The sequence below is a fragment of the Bombina bombina genome, chromosome 1 (genome assembly GCF_027579735.1).
Source record: "Bombina bombina isolate aBomBom1 chromosome 1, aBomBom1.pri, whole genome shotgun sequence".
In the NCBI taxonomy this organism is placed as follows: Eukaryota; Metazoa; Chordata; class Amphibia; order Anura; family Bombinatoridae; genus Bombina; species Bombina bombina.
Window position 1 is genome coordinate 798,125,137 of NC_069499.1, and position 21,686 is coordinate 798,146,822.

At 39.7% G+C, this 21,686-nt stretch overlaps 1 protein-coding gene across 1 annotated transcript in view; it reads left to right on the top strand.

The window, feature by feature from the left end:
- The window catches only part of FANCA (FA complementation group A), a 442,214-nt gene that overhangs the window by 228,263 nt on the left and 192,265 nt on the right, over positions 1 to 21,686 (top strand). The window contains 1 exon segment of the mRNA XM_053699359.1: positions 2,777 to 2,850. Coding sequence (XP_053555334.1) covers positions 2,777 to 2,850 — 74 coding nt within the window.

Consider the following 21,686-nt stretch of genomic DNA (forward strand, 5'->3'; position numbering starts at 1 on the left):
TCCTGTCTAATTTCTGCGGTTCATATCCCAGGTATAGACAATTGGGAAGCGTATTATCTCAGCCATCAGACTTTACATCCAGGGGAGTGGTCGCTCCATCCAGATGTATTTTCTCTGATTGTTCAGATGTGGGGTCTTTCAGAAATAGATCTGATGGCTTCCCATCTAAACAAGAAATTACCCAGGTACCTGTCCAGGTCCAGGGATCCTCAGGCGGAAGCAGTGGATGCGTTGACACTTCCTTGGTGTTATCAACCTGCATATATTTTCCCACCTCTAGTTCTTCTTCCAAGAGTGATCTCCAAAATCATCATGGAGCAATCATTTGTCTTGCTGGTGGCTCCAGCATGGCCTTACAGGTTTTGGTATGCGGATCTTGTTCGGATGTCCTGTTGCCAACCTTGGCCACTTCCATTAAGGCCAGACCTTCTGTCTCAAGGTCCGTTTTTCCATCAGGATCTCAAATCATTAAATTTGAAAGTATGGAAATTGAACGCTTAGTGCTTAGTCATAGAGGTTTCTCTGACTCAATTATTAATACTATGTTACAGGCTCGTAAATCTGTTTCTAGAAGATTTATTATCGAGTTTGGAAGATTTAAATTTCATGGTGTTCTCATAAATTCTCTTGGCATTCTTTCAGAATTCCTAGAATTTTACAGTTTCTTCAGGATGGTTTGGATAAGGGTTTGTCTGCAAGTTCCTTGAAGGGACAAATCTCTGCTCTTTCTGTTTTATTTCACAGAAAGATTTCTAAACTTCCTGATATTCACTGTTTTGTACAGGCTTTGGTTCGTATCAAGCCTGTCATTAAATCAATCTCTCCTCCTTGGAGTCTTAATTTGGTTTTGAAGGCTTTACAGGCTCCTCCTTTTGAGCCTATGCATTCTTTGGACATTAAACTACTTTCTTGGAAAGTGTTGTTCCTTTTGGCCATCTCTTCTGCTAGTAGAGTTTCTGAATTATCTGCTCTTTCTTGTGAATCTCCTTTTCTGATTTTTCATCAGGATAAGGTGGTTTTGCGGACTTCATTTAAATTCTTACTTAAGGTTGTGAATTCTAACAACATTAATATAGAAATTGTTGTTCCTTCCTTGTGTCCTAATCCCAAGAATTCTTTGGAGAGATCCTTACATTCTTCGGATGTGGTAAGAGCTTTGAAATATGTTGAAGCTACTAAAGATTTCAGGAAGACTTCTAGTCTATTTGTTATCTTTTCTGGTTCTAGGAAAGGTCAGAAGGCTTCTGCTGTTTCCTTGGCTTCGTGGTTAAAGCTTTTGATTCATGAAGCTTATTTGGAGTCGGGTCAAGCCCCGCCTCAGAGAATTACAGCTCATTCTACTATATCAGTCTCCACTTCATGGGCTTTTAAGAATGAAGCTTCAGTTGATCAGATTTGCAAAGCCGCAACTTGGTCTTCTTTACATACATTTACTAAATTCTACCGTTTTGATGTATTTGCTTCTTCAGAAGCAGTTTTTGGTAGCTGTTTCAGTTTGATTCTTCTGCTTATGTTTTAAGTTTTTCTTTTCATTTATGAGAATAAACTTATATTTTGGGTTTTGGATTAATTTTTTTCAGCGGAAAATGGCTGTTTTTATTTTATCCCTCCCTCTCTAGTGACTCTTGCTTGGAGTTCCACATCTTGGGTATTGCTATCCCATACGTCACTAGCTCATGGACTCTTGCCAATTATATGAAAGAAAACATAATTTATGTAAGAACTTACCTGATAAATTAATTTCTTTCATATTGGCAAGAGTCCATGAGGCCCATCCTTTTTATGGTGGTTAGGATTTTTTTGTATAAAGTACAATTATTTCCAAATTTCCTTTGTTGATGCTTTTTACTCCTTTCTTTATCACCCCACTACTTGGCTACTCGTTAAACTGAATTGTGGGTATGGTGAGGGGTGTATTTATAGGCATTTTGAGGTTTGGGAAACTTTGCCACTCCTGGTAGGATTGTATATCCCATACGTCACTAGCTCATGGACTCTTGCCAATATGAAAGAAATGAATTTATCAGGTAAGTTGTTACATAAATTATGTTTTTCACTATAAATAAGTAAAGATGCAAATTCAGTGTTAGTTACAAATTCAATTATTTTCTTGAATAATTTCATGTTGGATTTCATGTTGTTTAGTTGTTAGTTTTTACAGAAAGAGGGGTTAATTTATAAAAGACAAATATAAGGCCATTCAAGATTTGTTTGACTATCCTGAGAATTTGTTAAAGGGACAGTCTACTTGAAAATTGTTGTTTAAAAAGATGGATAATTCCTTTATTACATATTTATCCTGTTTTGCATAACCAACACTGTTCTATTAATACGCTTTTTACCTCTGATTACCTTGTATCTAAACCTCTGCAGACTTCCCCTTATCGCCGTTCTTTTGACAGACTTGCATTTCAGCCAATCAGTGCTGACTCATAAACTCCTCGGGAGTGAACACAATGTTATCTATATGACACACATGCACTAGCACTGTGTAACTGATAAACTGTCAAAATGCTATATAAGATAAGCGGGTTTAGAAATGAGCATGAGCATAGCTTTCAACAAAGAATACAAAGAGAACAAAGCAAGTTTGATGATACAATTAAATTGGAAAGTTGTAAAATTGCATGCCATATCTGAACCATGAAAGTTTAATTTTGACTTGACTGTCCCTTTAAGCTTAGACTCAATGGGCCTTCTATCTTTGAAATCTGTGTTTCAAAATCTATTTTGTATCTTTGAAATGAGAGTTTGAAAATATTCTGTTCTTTTGCAGCTTTCTTTCAGAGACTGGCTTCTTTGTGAATTGTCATTGAATCCTGATAGTGATGCTCTTAATGACATAGAGAGGTGAGGATACTTTGCCAAGATCTTTCTTCTGCGTATTTAATTATCTTATATGTTTTGGGTTATTTTAAATTGTTGTCATTCATTCCAAACTTTAATAACAGATATCACAGACACATTATTCACTGAAATTATACATTTGTCAATTGAGAAGGGAGGAAAACAATAAATATATGTATTTGAAATAATGTACCAATGTCTATATAGAAATTAGATATTAAACTGTAATAAAATGTTGCTTATTAAAGGCAAATGAAGTAAAACTGACTAAAATAAACGTTTTATTTATTTTATTCTAAACCACCACCAAAAGTTTTAGCCTCCAAAGATGAGGCATAATAGTTACAAGGAATTTGTCAGTGAGGTTGCTGCTTTTTTAGATTAAGCAAACTTTACTCTGTAAAGTTGTGTTATGGGAGATTTAAAGAAAATATAAGGGAGATCATTAGAGAACAGCATTGTAAAATTCTAAGCTTGAGTAAAATATTAAATTTTCTATAAAAAAAAATACTAAAATCTCTCCATTTCTAACACTTAGCACAATTTTGAAGATAAGGTAAGCTTGTATTTGCATGTAAGGTTAATTTAAAAGAAACTTGAAGAAAGGTTGAAATAGTCTCTCTCTGATAAAAATTCAATTCTTTATTAGGCATCAAAAATGCATTAAATTTTTTTTTTAAACTGAAACCATCACGGATATACAGTTACAAGGTGCATAGGAGGGCGTAGCACCTGCTGGTTGACATGTTTTGCAGAGGGCCGTAATCATTACCTAAGGTGCTACACCTTACAAGGTGTTAGCATTGTAATTGGTTAAAAACAGTAACTGGATTAGAACGCTCTCTAAGCACAATACAAGAATAGAAGTTAATCCAGAAAGACTGCTGCAGCAAAAATGTGTTATTTAGCCTGTCATTAGACACTAGTGAGCATAGGAGAATAATAATTAGAGTTAGAATAGATAGCCGTAAGCTATAAAGTATATAGATATAGATCTCCAATAACACTCAAAATTCAAAGATCAAAGAGAAGCTGTATATATCCGGTTACATAAATACAGATACAACAGGGCACAACAAAGAAAAGAAAAAAAAGAGAGAGACCCTAGGAACAGTATGGTATATACGTGTACAATTTCAATGTAAGTATGCACATGTTACAAAGTTCAAATAGCGTCAAATCAAAAATCACATAAAAAATCATGATGATAAATATCTGGAAGACAATACCCTGTATGTTCCCAAAAATGTATTAAATCATATTTGGAATTTAGTCCATGAGGTATTCTGGTCCTCAGAGTGAAGATCCAGAATACCTCCCGTTTTGCCAATAAAATGTCGAGATCACCTCCTCTCTTGGGTACCATTACTTTCTCAATGGCTGTCCATCTAAAGGAATTGAGTTCACAATTGTGTTTAGTGGCAAAGTGTTGAACTAAGGGGGTAGTAGATCTCCCTTTAGATAAAGTTGAAATATGTTCCCTAATTTGTGAGTTGATGTCTCTTGATGTGAGCCCAACGTACTGTATATTACAGGCTATGCATGTTATAAGATAAATAACCTATGTGCTTGTGCAATTCAGATAGGCCTTTATTGGATATATGTTACCCCTGGTAGCTGATGAAAAAGTTTGAGATGTCTGTACATATTCGCAGGGTTTACACTTTCTATGTCCGCAACGGAACATGCCAAAATGTCTTAGCCAAGAACTTTGGGGATTGATTTCCTGTTTCAACTCTGTGGGGGATACAATGGATGCCAGGGTAGCACACTTTTTATAAGAACATCTGACCCCTTCTTTGACTAGGTCAGTGAGTTTGTAATCGGCCGCCAAGAGGGGAAAGTGCTTTTCGATTATCCTACAAATTAAAGGATATTGTTCACTGTATGTAGTGACAAAATGTACACCCTTGAAATCGGTATCCCTATTTTTAGGTTTATCAAGTAGAAGGGTTTCTCTTGGTATTAGAGCTACCTGCTTTTTAGCTTCTGGATATGATTAATTTAAAAGAAAGACTAATGGTAATGGATCCAGCGAGCAACTCAACACTCAATTACTATTCAGTTTTAATGCTTTACAATCCAATCTGATATCACTAAGGGAAATTCCCCCCTGCACCCCCAAACAAGTTTTTTTTTTTTAATGACTCAATGAGTCCTCAGATCATCTTAATTACTATCGGGAATACCACTCCTGCCCTGCAGGAGGCGGCAAAGAGCACCACAGCAAAGCTGATAAATATCACCTCCCTCCCCTCCCAACCTAGTCATTCTCTTTGCCTACGTTAAGAGCAAGGAGGTGGTAAATTAGGTGTTAGAAAAGATTCTTCAATCAAGAGTTTATTATTTTAAGGTAGTACAGGATTGTGCTGCTTTGTCCTGGGGTGTAGCCGTAGTCCATATCAATCTCTTCAGTAGAGCAGTGGTGGCTTTAGAGCAATGGGAACTTGTGGGACATAATTCTCACTGCGCCTCCCATACTTATGCTGCCCTAACTCTGAAAAACTGAGAAGTCTTACTCAGTCCTTTTTTCTTTCATGTAATTAGCAAGAGTCCATGAGCTAGTGACGTATGGTTTGGGATATACATTCCTACCAGGAGGGGCAAAGTTTCCCAAACCTCAAAATGCCTATAAATACACCCCTCACCACACCCACAAATCAGTTTTACAAACTTTGCCTCCCTTGGAGGTGGTGAAGTAAGTTTGTGCTAGATTCTACGTTGATATGCGCTTCGCAGCAGGCTGGAGCCCGGTTTTCCTCTCAGTGTGCAGTGAATGTCAGAGGGATGTGAAGAGAGTATTGCCTATTTGAATTCAATGGTCTCCTTCTACGGGATCTATTTCATAGGTTCTCTGTTATCGGTCGTAGAGATTCATCTCTTACCTCCCTTTTCAGATCGACGATATACTCTTATATACCATTACCTCTACTGATTCTCGTTTCAGTACTTGTTTGGCTTTCTACTACATGTAGATGAGTGTCCTGGGGTAAGTAAGCCTTATTTTTTGTGACACTCTGAGCTATGGTTGGGCACTTTTATATAAAGTTCTAAATATATGTGTTTAAACATTTATTTGCCTTGATTCAGGATGATCAATATTCCTTATTTCAGACAGTCAGTTTCATTATTTGGATAATGCATATGAATTAAAACATTTTTTCTTACCTTAAAAATTGACTTTTTTCCCTGTGGGCTGTTAGGCTCGCGAGGGCTGAAAATGCTTCATTTTATTGCGTCATTCTTGGCGCTGACTTTTTTGGCGCAAAAAATTTCTTTGTCATTTCCGACGTCATACGCCAGAAGTTGTTCGTGTTTGCGTAATTTTTTTGACGTTTTGCGCCAAAAATGTCGGCGTCACCGGATGTGGCGTCATTCTTGGCGCCAAAAGCATTTGGGCGCCAATAATGTGGGCGGCTTTTTTGGCGCTAAAAAATGTGGGCGTCATTTTTGTCTCCACCTTTTTTCTCACATTATTTAAGTCTCATTTTTCATTTGCTTCTGGTTGCTAGAGGCTTGTTCATTGGCATTTTTTCCCATTCCTGAAACTGCCTTTTAAGGAATTTGATAGATTTTGCTTTATATGTTGTTTTTTCTCTTACATATTGCAAGATGTCTCAGATTGACCCTGGATCAGAAGCTACTTCTGGAAAAACGCTGCCTGATGCTGGTTCCACCAAAGTTAAGTGTATCTGCTGTAAACTTGTGGTAACTGTCCCTCCGGCTGTAGTTTGTGATGAATGTCATGATAAGCTTGCTAATGCAGATAGTATTTCCATTAGTAATATACCATTACCTGTTGCTGTTCCATCAACATCTAATACGCAGAATGTTCCTGTTAATATAAGAGATTTTGTTTCTAAATCTATTAGGAAGGCTATGTCTGTTATTCCTCCTTCCAGTAAACGTAAAAGGTCTTTTAAAACTTCACATTTTTCAGATGAATTTTTAAATGAACATCATCATTCTGATTTGTCTGTTTCTGATGATGATTTTTCTGGTTCAGAGGATTCTGTCTCAGATATTGACACTGATAAATCTTCATATTTATTTAAAATGGAATTTATTCGTTCTTTACTTAAAGAAGTTTTAATCGCATTAGAGATGGAGTAGTCCTCTTGATACTAAATCTACTAAGCGTTTAAATTCGGTTTTTAAACCTCCTACAGTTATTCCGGAAGTTTTTCCTGTCCCTGATGCTATTTCTGAAGTAATTTCTAGGGAATGGAATAATCTGGGTAATTCATTTACTCCTTCTAAAAGGTTTAAGAAATTGTATCCTGTGCCATCTGACAGATTAGAGTTTTGGGACAAAATCCCTAAAGTTTATGGGGCTATCTCTACTCTCGCTAAACGTATTACTATTCCTACGGCAGATAGTACTTCCTTTAAGGATCCTTTAGATAGGAAAATTGATTCCTTTCTAAGGAAAGCTTATTTATGTTCAGGTAATCTTCTTAGGCCTGCTATTTCTTTGGCTGATGTTGCGGCAGCTTCCACTTTTTGGTTGGAGGCTTTGGCACAACAAGTGTCAGATCATAATTCTCATAGCATTGTTAAACTTCTTCAACATGCTAATAACTTTATTTGTGAAACCATCTTTGATATCATTAGAGTTGATGTCAGGTACATGTCTTTAGCTATTTTAGCTAGAAGAGCTTTATGGCTTAAAACTTGGAATGCAGATATGTCTTCTAAGTCAACTTTGCTTTCCCTTTCTTTCCAAGGTAATAAATTGTTTGGTTCCCAGTTGGATTCTATTATTTCAACTGTTACTGGGGGGAAAGGAACTTTTTTACCTCAGGATAAAAAATCTAAAGGTAAATATAGGGCTGCTAATCGTTTTCGTTCCTTTCGTCAGAATAAGGAACAGTAGCCTGATCCTTCCCCTAAAGGAACAGTTTCTGTTTGGAAACCATCTCCAGTCTGGAATAAATCCAAGCCTTTTAGAAAGCAAAAGCCAGCTCCCAAGTCCACATGAAGGTGCAGCCCTCATTCCAGCACAGCTGGTAGGGGGCAGATTACGATTTTTCAAAGAAATTTGGATCAATTCGATTCACAGTCTTTGGATTCAGAACATTGTTTCACAAGGGTACAGAATAGGTTTCAAGGCAAGGCCTCCTGCAAGAAGATTTTTTCTTTCTCGCATTCCAATAAATCCAGTGAAGGCTCAAGCATTTCTGAAATGTGTTTCAGATCTAGAGTTGGCTGGAGTAATTGTGCCAGTTCCAGTTCTGGAACAGGGTCTGGGGTTTTACTCCAATCTATTCATTGTACCAAAGAAGGAGAAATCCTTCAGACCAGTTCTGGATTTAAAAATATTGAATCGTTATGTAAGGATACCAACATTCAAAATGGTAACTATAAGGACTATTCTGCCTTTTGTTCAGCAAGGGCATTATATGTCCACAATAGATTTACAGGATGCATATCTGCATATTCCGATTCATCCAGATCACTATCAGTTTCTGAGATTCTCTTTTCTAGACAAGCATTACCAATTTGTGGCTCTGCCGTTCGGCCTAGCAACAGCTCCAAGGATTTTTTCAAAGGTTCTCGGTGCCCTGCTATCTGTAATCATAGATCAGGGTATTGTGGTATTTCCTTATTTGGACGATATCTTGGTACTTGCTCAGTCTTCACATTTAGCAGAATTTCATACGAATCGACTTGTGTCATTTCTTCAAGAACATGGTTGGAGGATCAATTTACCAAAGAGTTCATTGATTCCTCAGACAAGGGTAACCTTTTTAGGTTTCCAAATAGATTCAGTGTCCATGACTTTGTCTCTGACGGACAAGAGACGTCTGAAATTGGTTTCAGCTTGTCGAAACCTTCAGTCTCAATCATTCCCTTCGGTAGCCTTATGCATGGAAATTCTAGGTCTTATGACTGCTGCATCGGACGCGATCCCCTTTGCTCGTTTTCATATGCGACCTCTTCAGCTTTGTATGCTGAACCAGTGGTGCAGGGATTATACAAAGATCTCACAGTTAATATCTTTAAATCCGATTGTATGACACTCTCTGACGTGGTGGACAGATCACCATTGTTTAGTTCAAGGGGCTTCTTTTGTTCTTCCAACCTGGACTGTGATCTCAACAGATGCGAATCTGACAGGTTGGGGAGCTGTATGGGGGTCTCTGACAGCGCAGGGGGTTTGGGAATCTCAGGAGGCTAGATTACCCATCAACATTTTGGAACTCCATGCGATTTTCAGAGCTCTTCAGTCGTGGCCTCTTCTGAAGAGGGAATCGTTCATTTGTTTTCAGACGGACAATGTCACAACCGTGGCATATGTCAATCATCAAGGGGGGACTCACAGTCCTCTGGCTATGAAAGAAGTATCTCGGATACTTGCTTGGGCGGAATCCAGCTCCTGTCTAATTTCTGCGGTTCACATCCCAGGTGTAGACAATTGGGAAGCGGATTATCTCAGTCGCCAGACGTTACATCCGTGCGAAAGGTCTCTTCACTCAGAGGTGTTTCTTCAGATTGTTCAAATCTGGGGTCTTCCAGAAATAGATCTGATGGCTTCTCATCTAAACAAGAAACTTCCCAGGTATCTGTCCAGATCCAGGGATCCTCAGGCGGAGGCAGTGGATGCATTGTCACTTCCTTGGAAGTATCATCCTGCCTATATCTTTCCGCCTCTGGTTCTTCTTCCAAGAGTGATCTCCAAGATTCTAAAAGAGCGTTCGTTTGTTCTGCTGGTGGCTCCAGCATGGCCTCACAGGTTTTGGTATGCGGATCTTGTTCGGATGGCTACTTGCCAACCTTGGACTCTTCCGTTAAGACCAGACCTTTTATCTCAAGGTCCTTTTTTCCATCAGGATCTCAAATCATTAAATTTGAAGGTATGGAGATTGAACGCTTGATTCTCAGTCATAGAGGTTTCTCTGACTCCGTAATTAATACTATGTTACAGGCTCGTAAATCTGTGTCTAGGAAGATATATTATCAAGTCTGGAAGACTTACATTTCTTGGTGCTCTTCTCATCAATTTTCCTGGCATTCTTTTAGAATTCCTAGAATTTTACAATTTCTTCAGGATGGTCTGGATAAAGGTTTGTCTGCAAGTTCTTTGAAAGGACAAATTTCTGCTCTTTCTGTGTTGTTTCACAGAAAGATTGCTAATCTTCCTGATATTCATTGTTTTGTACAGGCTTTGGTTCGTATAAAACCTGTCATTAAGTCAATCTCTCCTCCTTCGAGTTTGTATTTGGTTCTGGGGGCTTTACAAGCTCCTCCGTTTGAACCTATGCATTCTCTGGACATTAAATTACTTTCTTCTAAAGTTCTGTTCCTTTTGGCCATCTCTTCTGCTAGCAGAGTTTCAGAGTTATCTGCTCTTTCTTGTGAATCTCCTTTTCTGATTTTTCATCAGGATAAGGCGGTGTTGCGGACTTCATTTAAATTTTTACCTAAAGTTGTGAACTCTAACAACATTAGTAGAGAAATTGTGGTTCCTTCATTCTGTCCTAATCCTAAGAATTCTAAGGAAAGATCGTTGCATTCTTTGGATGTAGTTAGAGCTTTGAAATATTACGTTGAAGCTACTAAAGATTTCCGAAAGACTTCTAGTCTATTTGTTATCTTTTCCGGTTCCAGGAAAGGTCAGAAGGCCTCTGCCATTTCTTTGGCATCTTGGTTAAAATCTTTGATTCATCATGCTTATGTCGAGTCGGGTAAAACTCCGCCTCCAAGGATTACAGCTCATTCTACTAGGTCAGTTTCTACATCCTGGGCGTTTAGGAATGAAGCTTCGGTTGATCAGATTTGCAAAGCAGCCACTTGGTCTTCTTTGCATACTTTTACTAAATTCTACCATTTTGATGTGTTTTCTTCTTCTGAAGCAGTTTTTGGTAGAAAAGTACTTCAGGCAGCTGTTTCAGTTTGATTCTTCTGCTTATAATTTCAGTTTTTTTCATTATAAGATTAAAACTTTATTTTGGGATGTGGATTATTTTTTCAGCGGAATTGGCTGTCTTTATTTTATCCCTCCCTCTCTAGTGACTCTTGCGTGGAAGTTCCACATCTTGGGTATTTATTATCCCATACGTCACTAGCTCATGGACTCTTGCTAATTACATGAAAGAAAACATAATTTATGTAAGAACTTACCTGATAAATTCATTTCTTTCATATTAGCAAGAGTCCATGAGGCCCACCCTTTTTGTGGTGGTTATGATTTTTTTGTATAAAGCACAATTATTCCAATTCCTTATTTTATATGCTTTCGCACTTTTTTCTTATCACCCCACTTCTTGGCTATTCGTTAAACTGATTTGTGGGTGTGGTGAGGGGTGTATTTATAGGCATTTTGAGGTTTGGGAAACTTTGCCCCTCCTGGTAGGAATGTATATCCCAAACCATACGTCACTAGCTCATGGACTCTTGCTAATATGAAAGAAATGAATTTATCAGGTAAGTTCTTACATAAATTATGTTTGTTTTTTTTGTCACAGGTCCATCTGAGGGAGAGGACCTCTCAAACCTGGTACCTGCCTTGCTGACAGGCAGAAGAGGAGAGGTTAGTGCTGACTTTGATTTTCTGGGATAACAGAGTTCAGAAAAAGTTGGGCACATTACTTCATATGAGGAACATATAAGGATGCCTTTATTAAGAAATGGGCACTTTATGTTATAATACATAAATTATCCTTATCAGGAGACGCTATGGGACAGCAGAGTCGCAGGCACTGGGGCGGTGAATATATCTACCGGTATTTACTTTATTAAGTATACAGAATGGGAGATCGTTACATTGGCTACGCCCGCGATGGGCGGGACAAGAGGAGGCAGCAATTGTGTGTGCGCGCCTTTTTCCTTTCACTTCCGACAACAGAGGGGAAGTTCTTATGTTGATCTCTTTCTAATACGCATCTCATAACTTATATGCGTATTTAGACAGAGACAGTACTCTTCTGCTGCTATGAGTGCCGGATCTGACAGTGTGGGAAACGGCTCCTGCTCAGAGGTTTCAGCGGTCAGGTAGGCACCTCAGCAAAGTATTGCTGAGGTGTAGAGGTGCTTTGCAGTGTTAATCTAGCCTTCTATCAGGGGCGTAACTAGCGTTGGTGCAGAAGTCGTGGCTGCGACCGGGCCCCCGCCCTCAGAGGGGCCCCAGCTGCCTTGAGCACAAACTTTTTTTTGTTTATTTTATTGTTTATTTTTTTTCATCTGCCTCAGCCTGCTACTCATATGGATTACTGTACAGAGTCTCAGTCAGCCCGTTGCCGCAGCTCACCAAATAATAGATCCATTGGTGCAGCTCAGCCGGAAGATCTTCCCATTGGCTGGCGGCTGTTTGGCGCGCACATTTGCTCTGAGACTCTGCGGCTGTTTGGCGCGCACATTTGCTCTGAGACTCTGAGTCCTGACTGGTTGTGCTGGACCCGCGGCAACAGGCATTGATATCTGGCAGACTCTGCACATCTCAGATGCGGTAAGCCCTCTCCTATTAACCTCACTCCCTTCTGCTCAGGCTCAGCTGAATGCCTGTCATAAAACTATTTGCTGTTCTGACACCACTGCTGAATATTTCTGCTTTAGAACGTAAACAGAAATATAAATTAATCATAATGATACATTATCCTTGTTTTTAGAGTCGGCTGCCTTCTTGTTGCAGGGACATGCTATGCTTGGGAACTTTACATAAATGTAGAAAATAGGGTTTTGTTTAGAAAGCTATGTTTTGACCTATGTTCTATGTTGCTACTTCTGGATAAATGCTTTTTCATTGTCACCTTTCTGCTGAGGGAACATCACCACTATAAAGAGAAGCAGCAGAACAATCTCTGCATTAGCATTTAAATACCAGCAGTCGATAAAAAAAAAACACATTACGCGTTATAAATTCTGGGGCAGATTAGTGAGCGTCACAGGTCACATCACACCCCTCCCTGCCTGCACTTACTAGCAGAAATGTCTGTAAGTATTTGTCCCCTGCCCTCTGTTTGCTTTGGGTTTCCCTTCCCCTCTCTATCACTGCTCTCCTCTCTCGCTCTGCTCCTTGTGGGACTTCATGCTAAACTAAATAGAGCGTCTATTTACTGTCTTCCAGAACGTGCACACTAATAATTAACTGTCTTGCCAGAAGATTACATTGGAGCACAGTGATCCTTTCATCTTAACCATTGTGGGGCTTTAATTTATTGTTGCTCTGACTTACAAAAAATCTGTTGCAACTTATTTATTATATTTTATAAAGAGCTTCTATATAATGTAAGCGTTTGATGGCAGCCAACAATAGCTACAAACTATTTTACAGGTTTTCAATACCACTATACCCCCCTAAGGTTAGTTTATATCAGCCAGCATGAGTGTGTAATTAGAAAGCATCACATTCACACAACTGATATCTGCTGGGGGTTTTTTCTCTTTACAAGATCATCAAATAATATGTTTCCAATCTAATCACTCTGCTTCAGTAAGAAAAACCTTCAAACATTTATTTTATTGGAAAAATATTTAAATACAAATTATACTAGTACATTTATTATAAATTATGTACACAGTAGTATATGCCTTTATATTTAGACAGGCTTCTCCTCTGTTGCAAACTTAATTAGTGATGCCCGCATTTTGAAGCCACATAAATCTCTAATCGCTTTCCTGTGCATTATTCCGTCTTAGCTGTTTTACTGGGTCTTTATATAGATAGCAGGCGCAGCAACTGTTGTGATAAAGCCACAGAAAGCACTTTCTAGTTTTTTGCTCCTCTTGTAAGTTGGTCTCCTGTTCCAGCTGCACTGGGACAAGCATGGGCAAAATCAATCTGTTGACAGCTAATTCATTTTCCCCTGAAAACGTATTAGTTATTTGTTACTTTCCCCCTTTTTTAAAGTGAATTTTGTGATGTATGGATGTACACAGTATGATTAGCTTTCAAATTTTGGGAAGTAGTTCAGTAGGCCTTATATTATCATGTGGCTATATATATGTGTGTGTGTATGTATGTGTATATATATATATATATATATATATATATAGTGTGTGTGTGTGTATATACAGCTCATTCAGCTTTATATGTGTGTGTATACAGCAAACACAATTTTTTTTGTGTGTGTGTTAAAAGTTGGGAAAAAAATGTATTAAATGCAATTTTTTTTTGAGGGGGGTGGGGGGGTGGGGGGGTGGGGCCCCTGCATGGATTCTTGCACCGGGGCCCTATGGTTTCTAGATACGCCTCTGCCTTCTATCCTGTCTAGCCTTAATAAATAATTAAAAGGAAAAAAGTTACCATTTAAAGGGACAGTAAAGTTTTTTCTCCTACATTGGTGTATCCGGTCCACGGTTTCATCCTTACTTGTGGGATATTCTCAATCCCTACAGGAAGTGGCAAAGAGAGCACACAGCAGAGCTGTCCATATAGCTCCCCTCAGGCTCCGCCCCCCCCAGTCATTCTCTTTGCCGCTCTAACTAGTAGCATCTCCACGGGGGTGGTAAAGAGTATGTGGTGTTAGTTGTAGTTTTTTATTTCTTCTATCAAGAGTTTATTTTAAAATAGTGCCGGCTTGTACTATTTACTCTGAAGCAGAAAGTGATGAAGATTTCTGCTGAGAGGAATATGATTTTAGCACCAGTAACTAAAATCCATTGCTGTTCCCACGCAGGACTGTTGAATACCGGAGAACTTCAGTTGGGGGGAACAGTTTGCAGGCTTAACTGCTTCAGGTATGATCAGTCATTTTTCTAACAAGACCAAGTAATGCTAGAAGACTGTCAGAAATCCCCTCAGGGATAGGTAAGCCATTTTTCTCAGACTCTGTATAAAATTATGGCTTATATTAAGGGCTCTATGCTGGTTGACACTATTGTGGGCTAAATCGATTGCTTTTTAGCATGTTTTCAGTATGAATAAGGTGTTTTTGAGACTTTTGAAACACTTATGGGGTTTAATATTGCGCCTGGCACTTAATTGGACACCTAAGCTAGTCTAAAAGGCCCCTCCACTCTGGAATGAAGAGGGAGGAGGCCTCATTTTCGCGCCTCAATTGCGCAGTTATTTTGACTAGACAGTTCATGCAGCTTCACGTGGGGAGTCCAGAGACATCACAAAGGACTTCAGAGAGGCTTATTCCTACTTAAATAATCCCTAAGGAAGGTAAAAGCCACAGTAGAAGCTGTGGCATTGTACTGTAGTGTTTTTAACCGGTTAACTGCTGTTCTTAGCTCCGGTTTGGGCATTAAGGGGTTAATTGGTCTGAAAATTTGTGTGCAATCTTTTCAAAGCATTAAGACACTGTGGTGAAAATTTCACTAAAATCGGATGTTTGATAGTTTTTTTGATGTTTCAGTAATAAAGTGTGCACTTTTATTATTTAAAGACACAGTAACGTTTTTGTCAAAATTAATTTTTATTGCATTAAAGTTCTGTCTAAGTCTGTCAAACATGTCTGACCCTTCAGATAGCCTATGTTCTGTATGTTTAAAGGCCAAGGCGGTTCCCCCATTAAATTTGTGTGAAGTGTGCCATAGCGTCCAAACAGCTTAAGGACCGTACAGTCACACTTAAAGATGTAGCCCAAGATGATTCTTTAGCTGAAGGTAGTGAGGATAGCCCGCTATCCTCTCCTTCTGTGTCAACACCAGCCCGCGCAAGCGATGCCCAGCACATCTAGTGCACCAATTGCTATTACTTTGCAACAGTTGGCAGCAGTAATGGATAATTCTCTCGCAGTATTTTTATCCAAACTGCCAGCTTTGCCAAGGAAGCGTGATTGCGCAGTTTTAAATACAGAAAATGAGCAAGCAGACGCAGAGGATAATTTATCTGTAGTGCCCTCACATCAATCTGACTTGGCGGTGAGGGCGGGTCTGTCTGAGGGAGAAATTTCTGACACAGGAAAAGTTTCTCAGCAGGCAGAGCCAGATACCATAGCATTTAAATTTAAGTTAGAACACCTCCGCGCCCTGCTTAAGGAGGTCCTAGCTACACTTGATGATTGTGACCCCTTGGTGGTCCCAGAAAAATTGTGTAAAATGGACAAATTCTTAGAGGTCCCAGTACACACTGATGCGTTTACGATACCTAAGAGGGTGGCGGATATCGTGACTAGGGAGTGGGAGAAGCCATGTGTACCTTTTGTTCCCCCTCCTATATTTAAGAAAATGTTCCCAATTGTTGACCCCAGAAGGGACGCGTGGCAGACGGTCCCTAAGGTAGAGGGGGCAGTTTCAACACTAGCTAAGCGCACAACTATACCAATAGAAGACAGTTGCGCTTTCAAAGATCCTATGGATAAAAAATTAGAAGGTTTACTTAAGAACATTTTTGTTCAACAAGGTTTTCTTCTTCAACCAATTTCTTGCATTATTCCTGTAACCACTGCAGCTGCTTTTTGGTTCGAGGAACTAGAAAACTCGCTCCAGAAGGAGACTTCTTATGATGAAGTCATGGACAGAATTCACGCCCTGAAGTTGGCTAATTCTTTCATTACAGATGCCGCCCTTCAGTTAGCTAAATTAGCGGCGAAAAATTCTGGTTTCGCAATCGTGGCGCGCAGAGCGCTTTGGCTAAAATCTTGGTCGGCGGATGTGTCGTCCAAAACAAAATTGCTTAATATTCCTTTCAAGGGTAAGACCCTATTCGGGCCAGAGTTGAAAGAAATTATTTCAGATATCACTGGGGGGAAGGGCCTTGCCCTTCCACAGGATAGACCTTTCAAAAGCTAAAAATAAGTCTAATTTTCGTTCCTTTCGCAATTTCAGGAACGGACCTGCTTCTACCTCTACAGCCACTAGGCAAGAGGGTAACGCATCCCAGCCCAAACCAGCACGGAAACCATTGCAAGGCTGGAACAAGGGTAAACAGGCCAAGAAGCCTGCTGCTGCTACCAAGACAGCATGAAGGGGTAGCCCCCGATCCGGGACCGGATCTAGTTGGGGGCAGACTTTCTCTCTTTGCTCAGGCTTGGGCAAGAGATGTTCCGGACCCCTGGGCGCTAGAAATTGTTTCTCAGGGGTATCTTCTAGAATTCAAGGACTTTCCTCCAAAAGAAAGGTTCCACATGTCTCGCTTATCTTTAGACCAGATAAACAGGCAGTCTTACGTTGCGTAGAAGACCTTCTAAAAATGGGAGTGATACACCCAGTTCCAACAGCAGAACAAGGACTGGGTTTTTACTCAAACCTGTTTGTAGTTCTCAAAAAGGAAGGAACTTTCAGGCCAATCCTGGATTTAAAAATCCTAAACAAATTCCTCAGAATTCCATCATTCAAAATGGAAACCATTCGGACAATTTTACCAATGATCCAGGAGGGTCAATATATGACTACCGTGGACTTAAAGGATGCGTACCTGCATATTCCTATCCACAAAGATCACCATCAGTTTCTGAGGTTCGCCTTTCTGGACAAGCATTACCAGTTCGTGGCTCTTCCCTTCGGATTGGCCACTGCTCCCAGAATTTTCACAAAGGTGCTAGGGTCCCTTCTAGCAGTGCTAAGACCAAGGGGCATTGCAGTAGCACCTTACCTAGACGACATCTTAATACAAGCGTCGTCCTTTCACAAAGCAAAGGCTCATACGGACATTGTTCTAGCCTTTCTAAGGTCTCACGGGTGGAAGGTGAACATAGAAAAGAGTTATCTGTCCCCGTTCACAAGGGTTCCCTTCCTGGGAACAATAATAGACTCGGTAGAAATGAAGATCTTTCTGACGGAGTTCAGGAAGTTAAAACTTTTGAACTCTTGTCGAGTTCTTCATGCCATTCCTCAACCTTCCGTAGCTCAGTGCATGGAGGTAATAGGACTAATGGTTGCGGCAATGGACGTGGTTCCCTTTGCTCGAATTCATTTAAGACCACTGCAACTGTGCATGCTCAAACAGTGGAATGGGGATTATGCAGATTTGTCTCCCCAGATACAAATGGACCAGGAAACTAGAGACTCACTCCTCTGGTGGTTGTCTCAGGATCACCTGTCTCAGGGAATGAGTTTCCGCAGACCGGAGTGGATCATTGTCACGACCGACGCCAGCCTCTTAGGCTGGGGTGCGGCCTAGGAGTCCCTGAAAGCTCAGGGTCTATGGTCTCCGGAAGAATCTCTTCTCCCGATAAACATTTTGGAATTGAGAGCGATATTCAATGCGCTCCAGGCATTGCCTCAACTAGCGGAGGCCAAATTCATCAGATTTCAGTCGGACAACATGACGACTGTAGCGTACATCAATCATCAGGGAGGAACAAAGAGTTCCCTGGCGATGAGGGAGGTATCCAAGATCATCAAATGGGCAGAGGATAACTCCTGCCATCTATCAGCAATTCACATCCCAGGAGTGGACAACTGGGAAGCGGATTATCTGAGTCGTCAGACTTTCCATCCGGGGGAGTGGGAACTTCACCCGGAGGTTTTTGCCCAGTTAACTCAACTATGGGGCCTTCCAGATCTGGATCTGATGGCGTCACGTCAGAACTCCAAAGTTCCACGTTACGGGTCCAGGTCCAGGGATCCCAAGGCGACATTGGTAGATGCCTTAGTGGCGCCTTGGTCGTTCAATCTAGCTTATGTCTTTCCACCGTTTCCGCTTCTCCCCCGGCTAGTAGCCAGGATCAAACTGGAGAAGGCTTCGGTAATTCTGATAGCTCCTGCGTGGCCACGCAGGACTTGGTATGCAGACCTGGTGAATATGTCATCGGTTCCACCATGGAAGCTACCTTTGAGGCAGGACCTTCTAATCCAAGGTCCATTCGAACATCCAAACCTAGTTTCTCTGCAACTGACTGCTTGGAGATTGAACGCTTGATTCTAGCTAAGCGTGGGTTTTCGGAATCAGTTATAGATACTCTGATCCAGGCTAGAAAGCCTGTCACCAGGAAAATTTACCATAAGATATGGCGGAAATATCTTGGCTGGTGCGAATCCAAGGGTTACTCATGGAATAAGATTAGGATTCCAAGGTTACTATCTTTTCTCCAAGAAGGATTGGAGAAAGGTCTGTCAGCTAGTTCCTTAAAAGGACAGATATTTGCTCTGTCTGTTTTGTTACACAAGCGTCTGGCAGCCGTGCCAGATGTTCAGGCGTTTGTACAGGCTCTAGTCAGAATCAAGCCTGTCTACAGACATGTGGCTCCTCCATGGAGTCTAAATTTAGTTCTTTCAGTTCTTCAAGGGGTCCCGTTTGAACCTCTACATTCCATAGATATTAAGTTACTATCTTGGAAAGTTTTGTTTTTGGTAGCTATTTCTTCTGCTAGAAGAGTTTCTGAATTGTCTGCTTTGCAGTGTAATTCACCCTATCTGGTGTTTCATACAGATAAGGTCGTTTTACGTACCAAACCTGGTTTTCTTCCAAAAGTGGTTTCCAATAAGAATATTAACCAGGAAATAGTTGTTCCTTCTCTGTGTCCTAATCCAGTTTCTAACAAGGAACGTCTGTTACACAATCTTGATGTGGTTCGTGCTTTGAAGTTTTATCTAAAAGCAACTAAAGACTTCAGACAAACATCGTCCTTGTTTGTCGTCTATTCTGGCAAGAGGAGAGGTCAAAAGGCGACTGCGATCTCTCTGTCTTTCTGGCTGAAAAGCATCATCCGGTTGGCTTATGAGACTGCTGGAAGGCAGCCTCCGGAACGAATTACAGCTCACTCTACTAGAGCTGTGGCTTCCACATGGGCTTTCAAGAATGAGGCTTCTGTTGAACAGATCTGTAAGGCAGCGACTTGGTCTTCACTGCATACATTTGCCAAAATTTACAAATTCGATACTTTTGCTTCTTCGGAGGCTATTTTTGGGAGAAAGGTTTTACAAGCAGTGGTGCCTTCCGTTTAGGTTACCGGACTTGTTCCCTCCCTTCATCCGTGTCCTAAAGCTTTGGTATTGGTTCCCACAAGTAAGGATGAAGCCGTGGACCGGATACACCAATGTAGGAGAAAACAGAATTTATGTTTACCTGATAAATTTCTTTCTCCTACGGTGTATCCAGTCCACGGCCCACCCTGGCATTTGGTCAGGTTTAAATTTATTTTTGTAAACTACAGTCACCACTGCACCCTATGGTTCTCCTTTTTCTCCTAACCGTCGGTCGAATGACTGGGGGGGCGGAGCCTGAGGGGAGCTATATGGACAGCTCTGCTGTGTGCTCTCTTTGCCACTTCCTGTAGGGATTGAGAATATCCCACAAGTAAGGATGAAGCCGTGGACCGGATACACCGTAGGAGAAAGAAATTTATCAGGTAAACATAAATTCTGTTTTCTTTCATTGTGGCTAGAGTCCACAAGGTCACACCCATTTAAGGTTAACTTTATGTTTAAATCACATCTTTTTTCCTGTTCCTCGTTATCGGCTTTTACTCCTTTTAAACACCTGGCCACTTGGCTATTCGTTAAACTGAGGTATGTGGGGGGTTATAGGCTTTTGAGGTTTAGAAAACTTTGCCTCGTCCTGGTAGGAATGTCTATCCCATATGTAACAGCTCGTGGACTCATCAACACCATGAAAGAAATTAATTTATCAAGTAAGTTCTTATTTAAATTGTTTTTTAGTGCCCCATACATCTTGATTAATGATTTTTTAAAGAATGGAATATACAACTTTGATAAGGGTAAGGGGACGCCTGCAAAACCAAAAATAATTTAAGGTAGATGTTCATCTTGATAGCAGCTATTCTTCCTGACCATGTTAAACACAGATGGGCTAAGCAAGAAGAAAGTTTAGATTGGATAGTTTCAAAAAGAGAAATATGGAAAATCTCTGTTAATGTTATAGATGTAAGGATGTCTCCTAAATATTTTTTTTTTTCTCTCTATGTTAGGTTTAGTTATGTTGTTTTATGTCTGTTCTGTGTTGGTGCAATATGGTCTTAATATATATATATATAAAAAAAAAACTCAACAAGGTGTGTATACATAGGATATAAAAAATGTTATATAGATCATATGGCAATTTTTAACCAGGGGCCTGTAAGATTGATATTATGTCAATTTTACATATCTAGGTTTAATTTAGAGGTATATATTGTACTGTAAACGCTTGTTGTTCTAGAATATCTTTATCCTGGCCCTGCGTAATGTGTGTATAATATTTATTATTCACTTCTTGTTGTAAATAAAAATAAAAATTTAAAAAAAAAAAAATTCAATAGAAGACAAATTAATAATAAAATATGAAACTGGATATCGGTCAATATTGTAGATAAGGTAGATTAAGACTATCTGATTTAGTGCAATTAATAGAGAAGTTTGACCAATGACCATAGCCCTGAAAGATCTTCATTAAAGAGATTGTAAACTTTACTGAATTAAAGGACAGTATTAAACAATACTTTTAAAAACAGGGGAACTTTAATTCATTAAAGTTTACAATGATGCTTATTTTATAAAATACTTCGTCATTGATCTGATAAAGAAAGCAGCAGATGCGGGCGGAGGATCGGCGTTATGTTTACCATAACAAAAAGGTAAGTATTTTAGAAAATAAGCATCATTGTAATCTTTAATGAATTAAAGTGCCCCTGTTTTTAAAAGTATTATTTAATACTGGCCTTTAATTCACTAAAGTTTACAATCACTTTAAAGAAGTCTCAGATTGACTATATTTAGAGGAACCTAGGGGGAATACTGCCTATGAATTATTCTTCTTTATTATTCTTACTATCGTTAAGACAAATAATATTGGGGAAGGGAGACACCCTTGTCTAGTGCCATTGGAAATAAGAAAGCTTTTCAACATTTTTCTATTTTGTTTAACTATGGCAGATGAGTGGAGAGCATTTTTTTTTAGATACAGGGAGTAGAAAAGCAAAATTGAGACAGGGTGGCCTCCATAAAAGACCAGTCCACCCTGTCAATGTCTTTCTCTGCATCAGAAGAAAATAAGAGAATTAGATCACAAT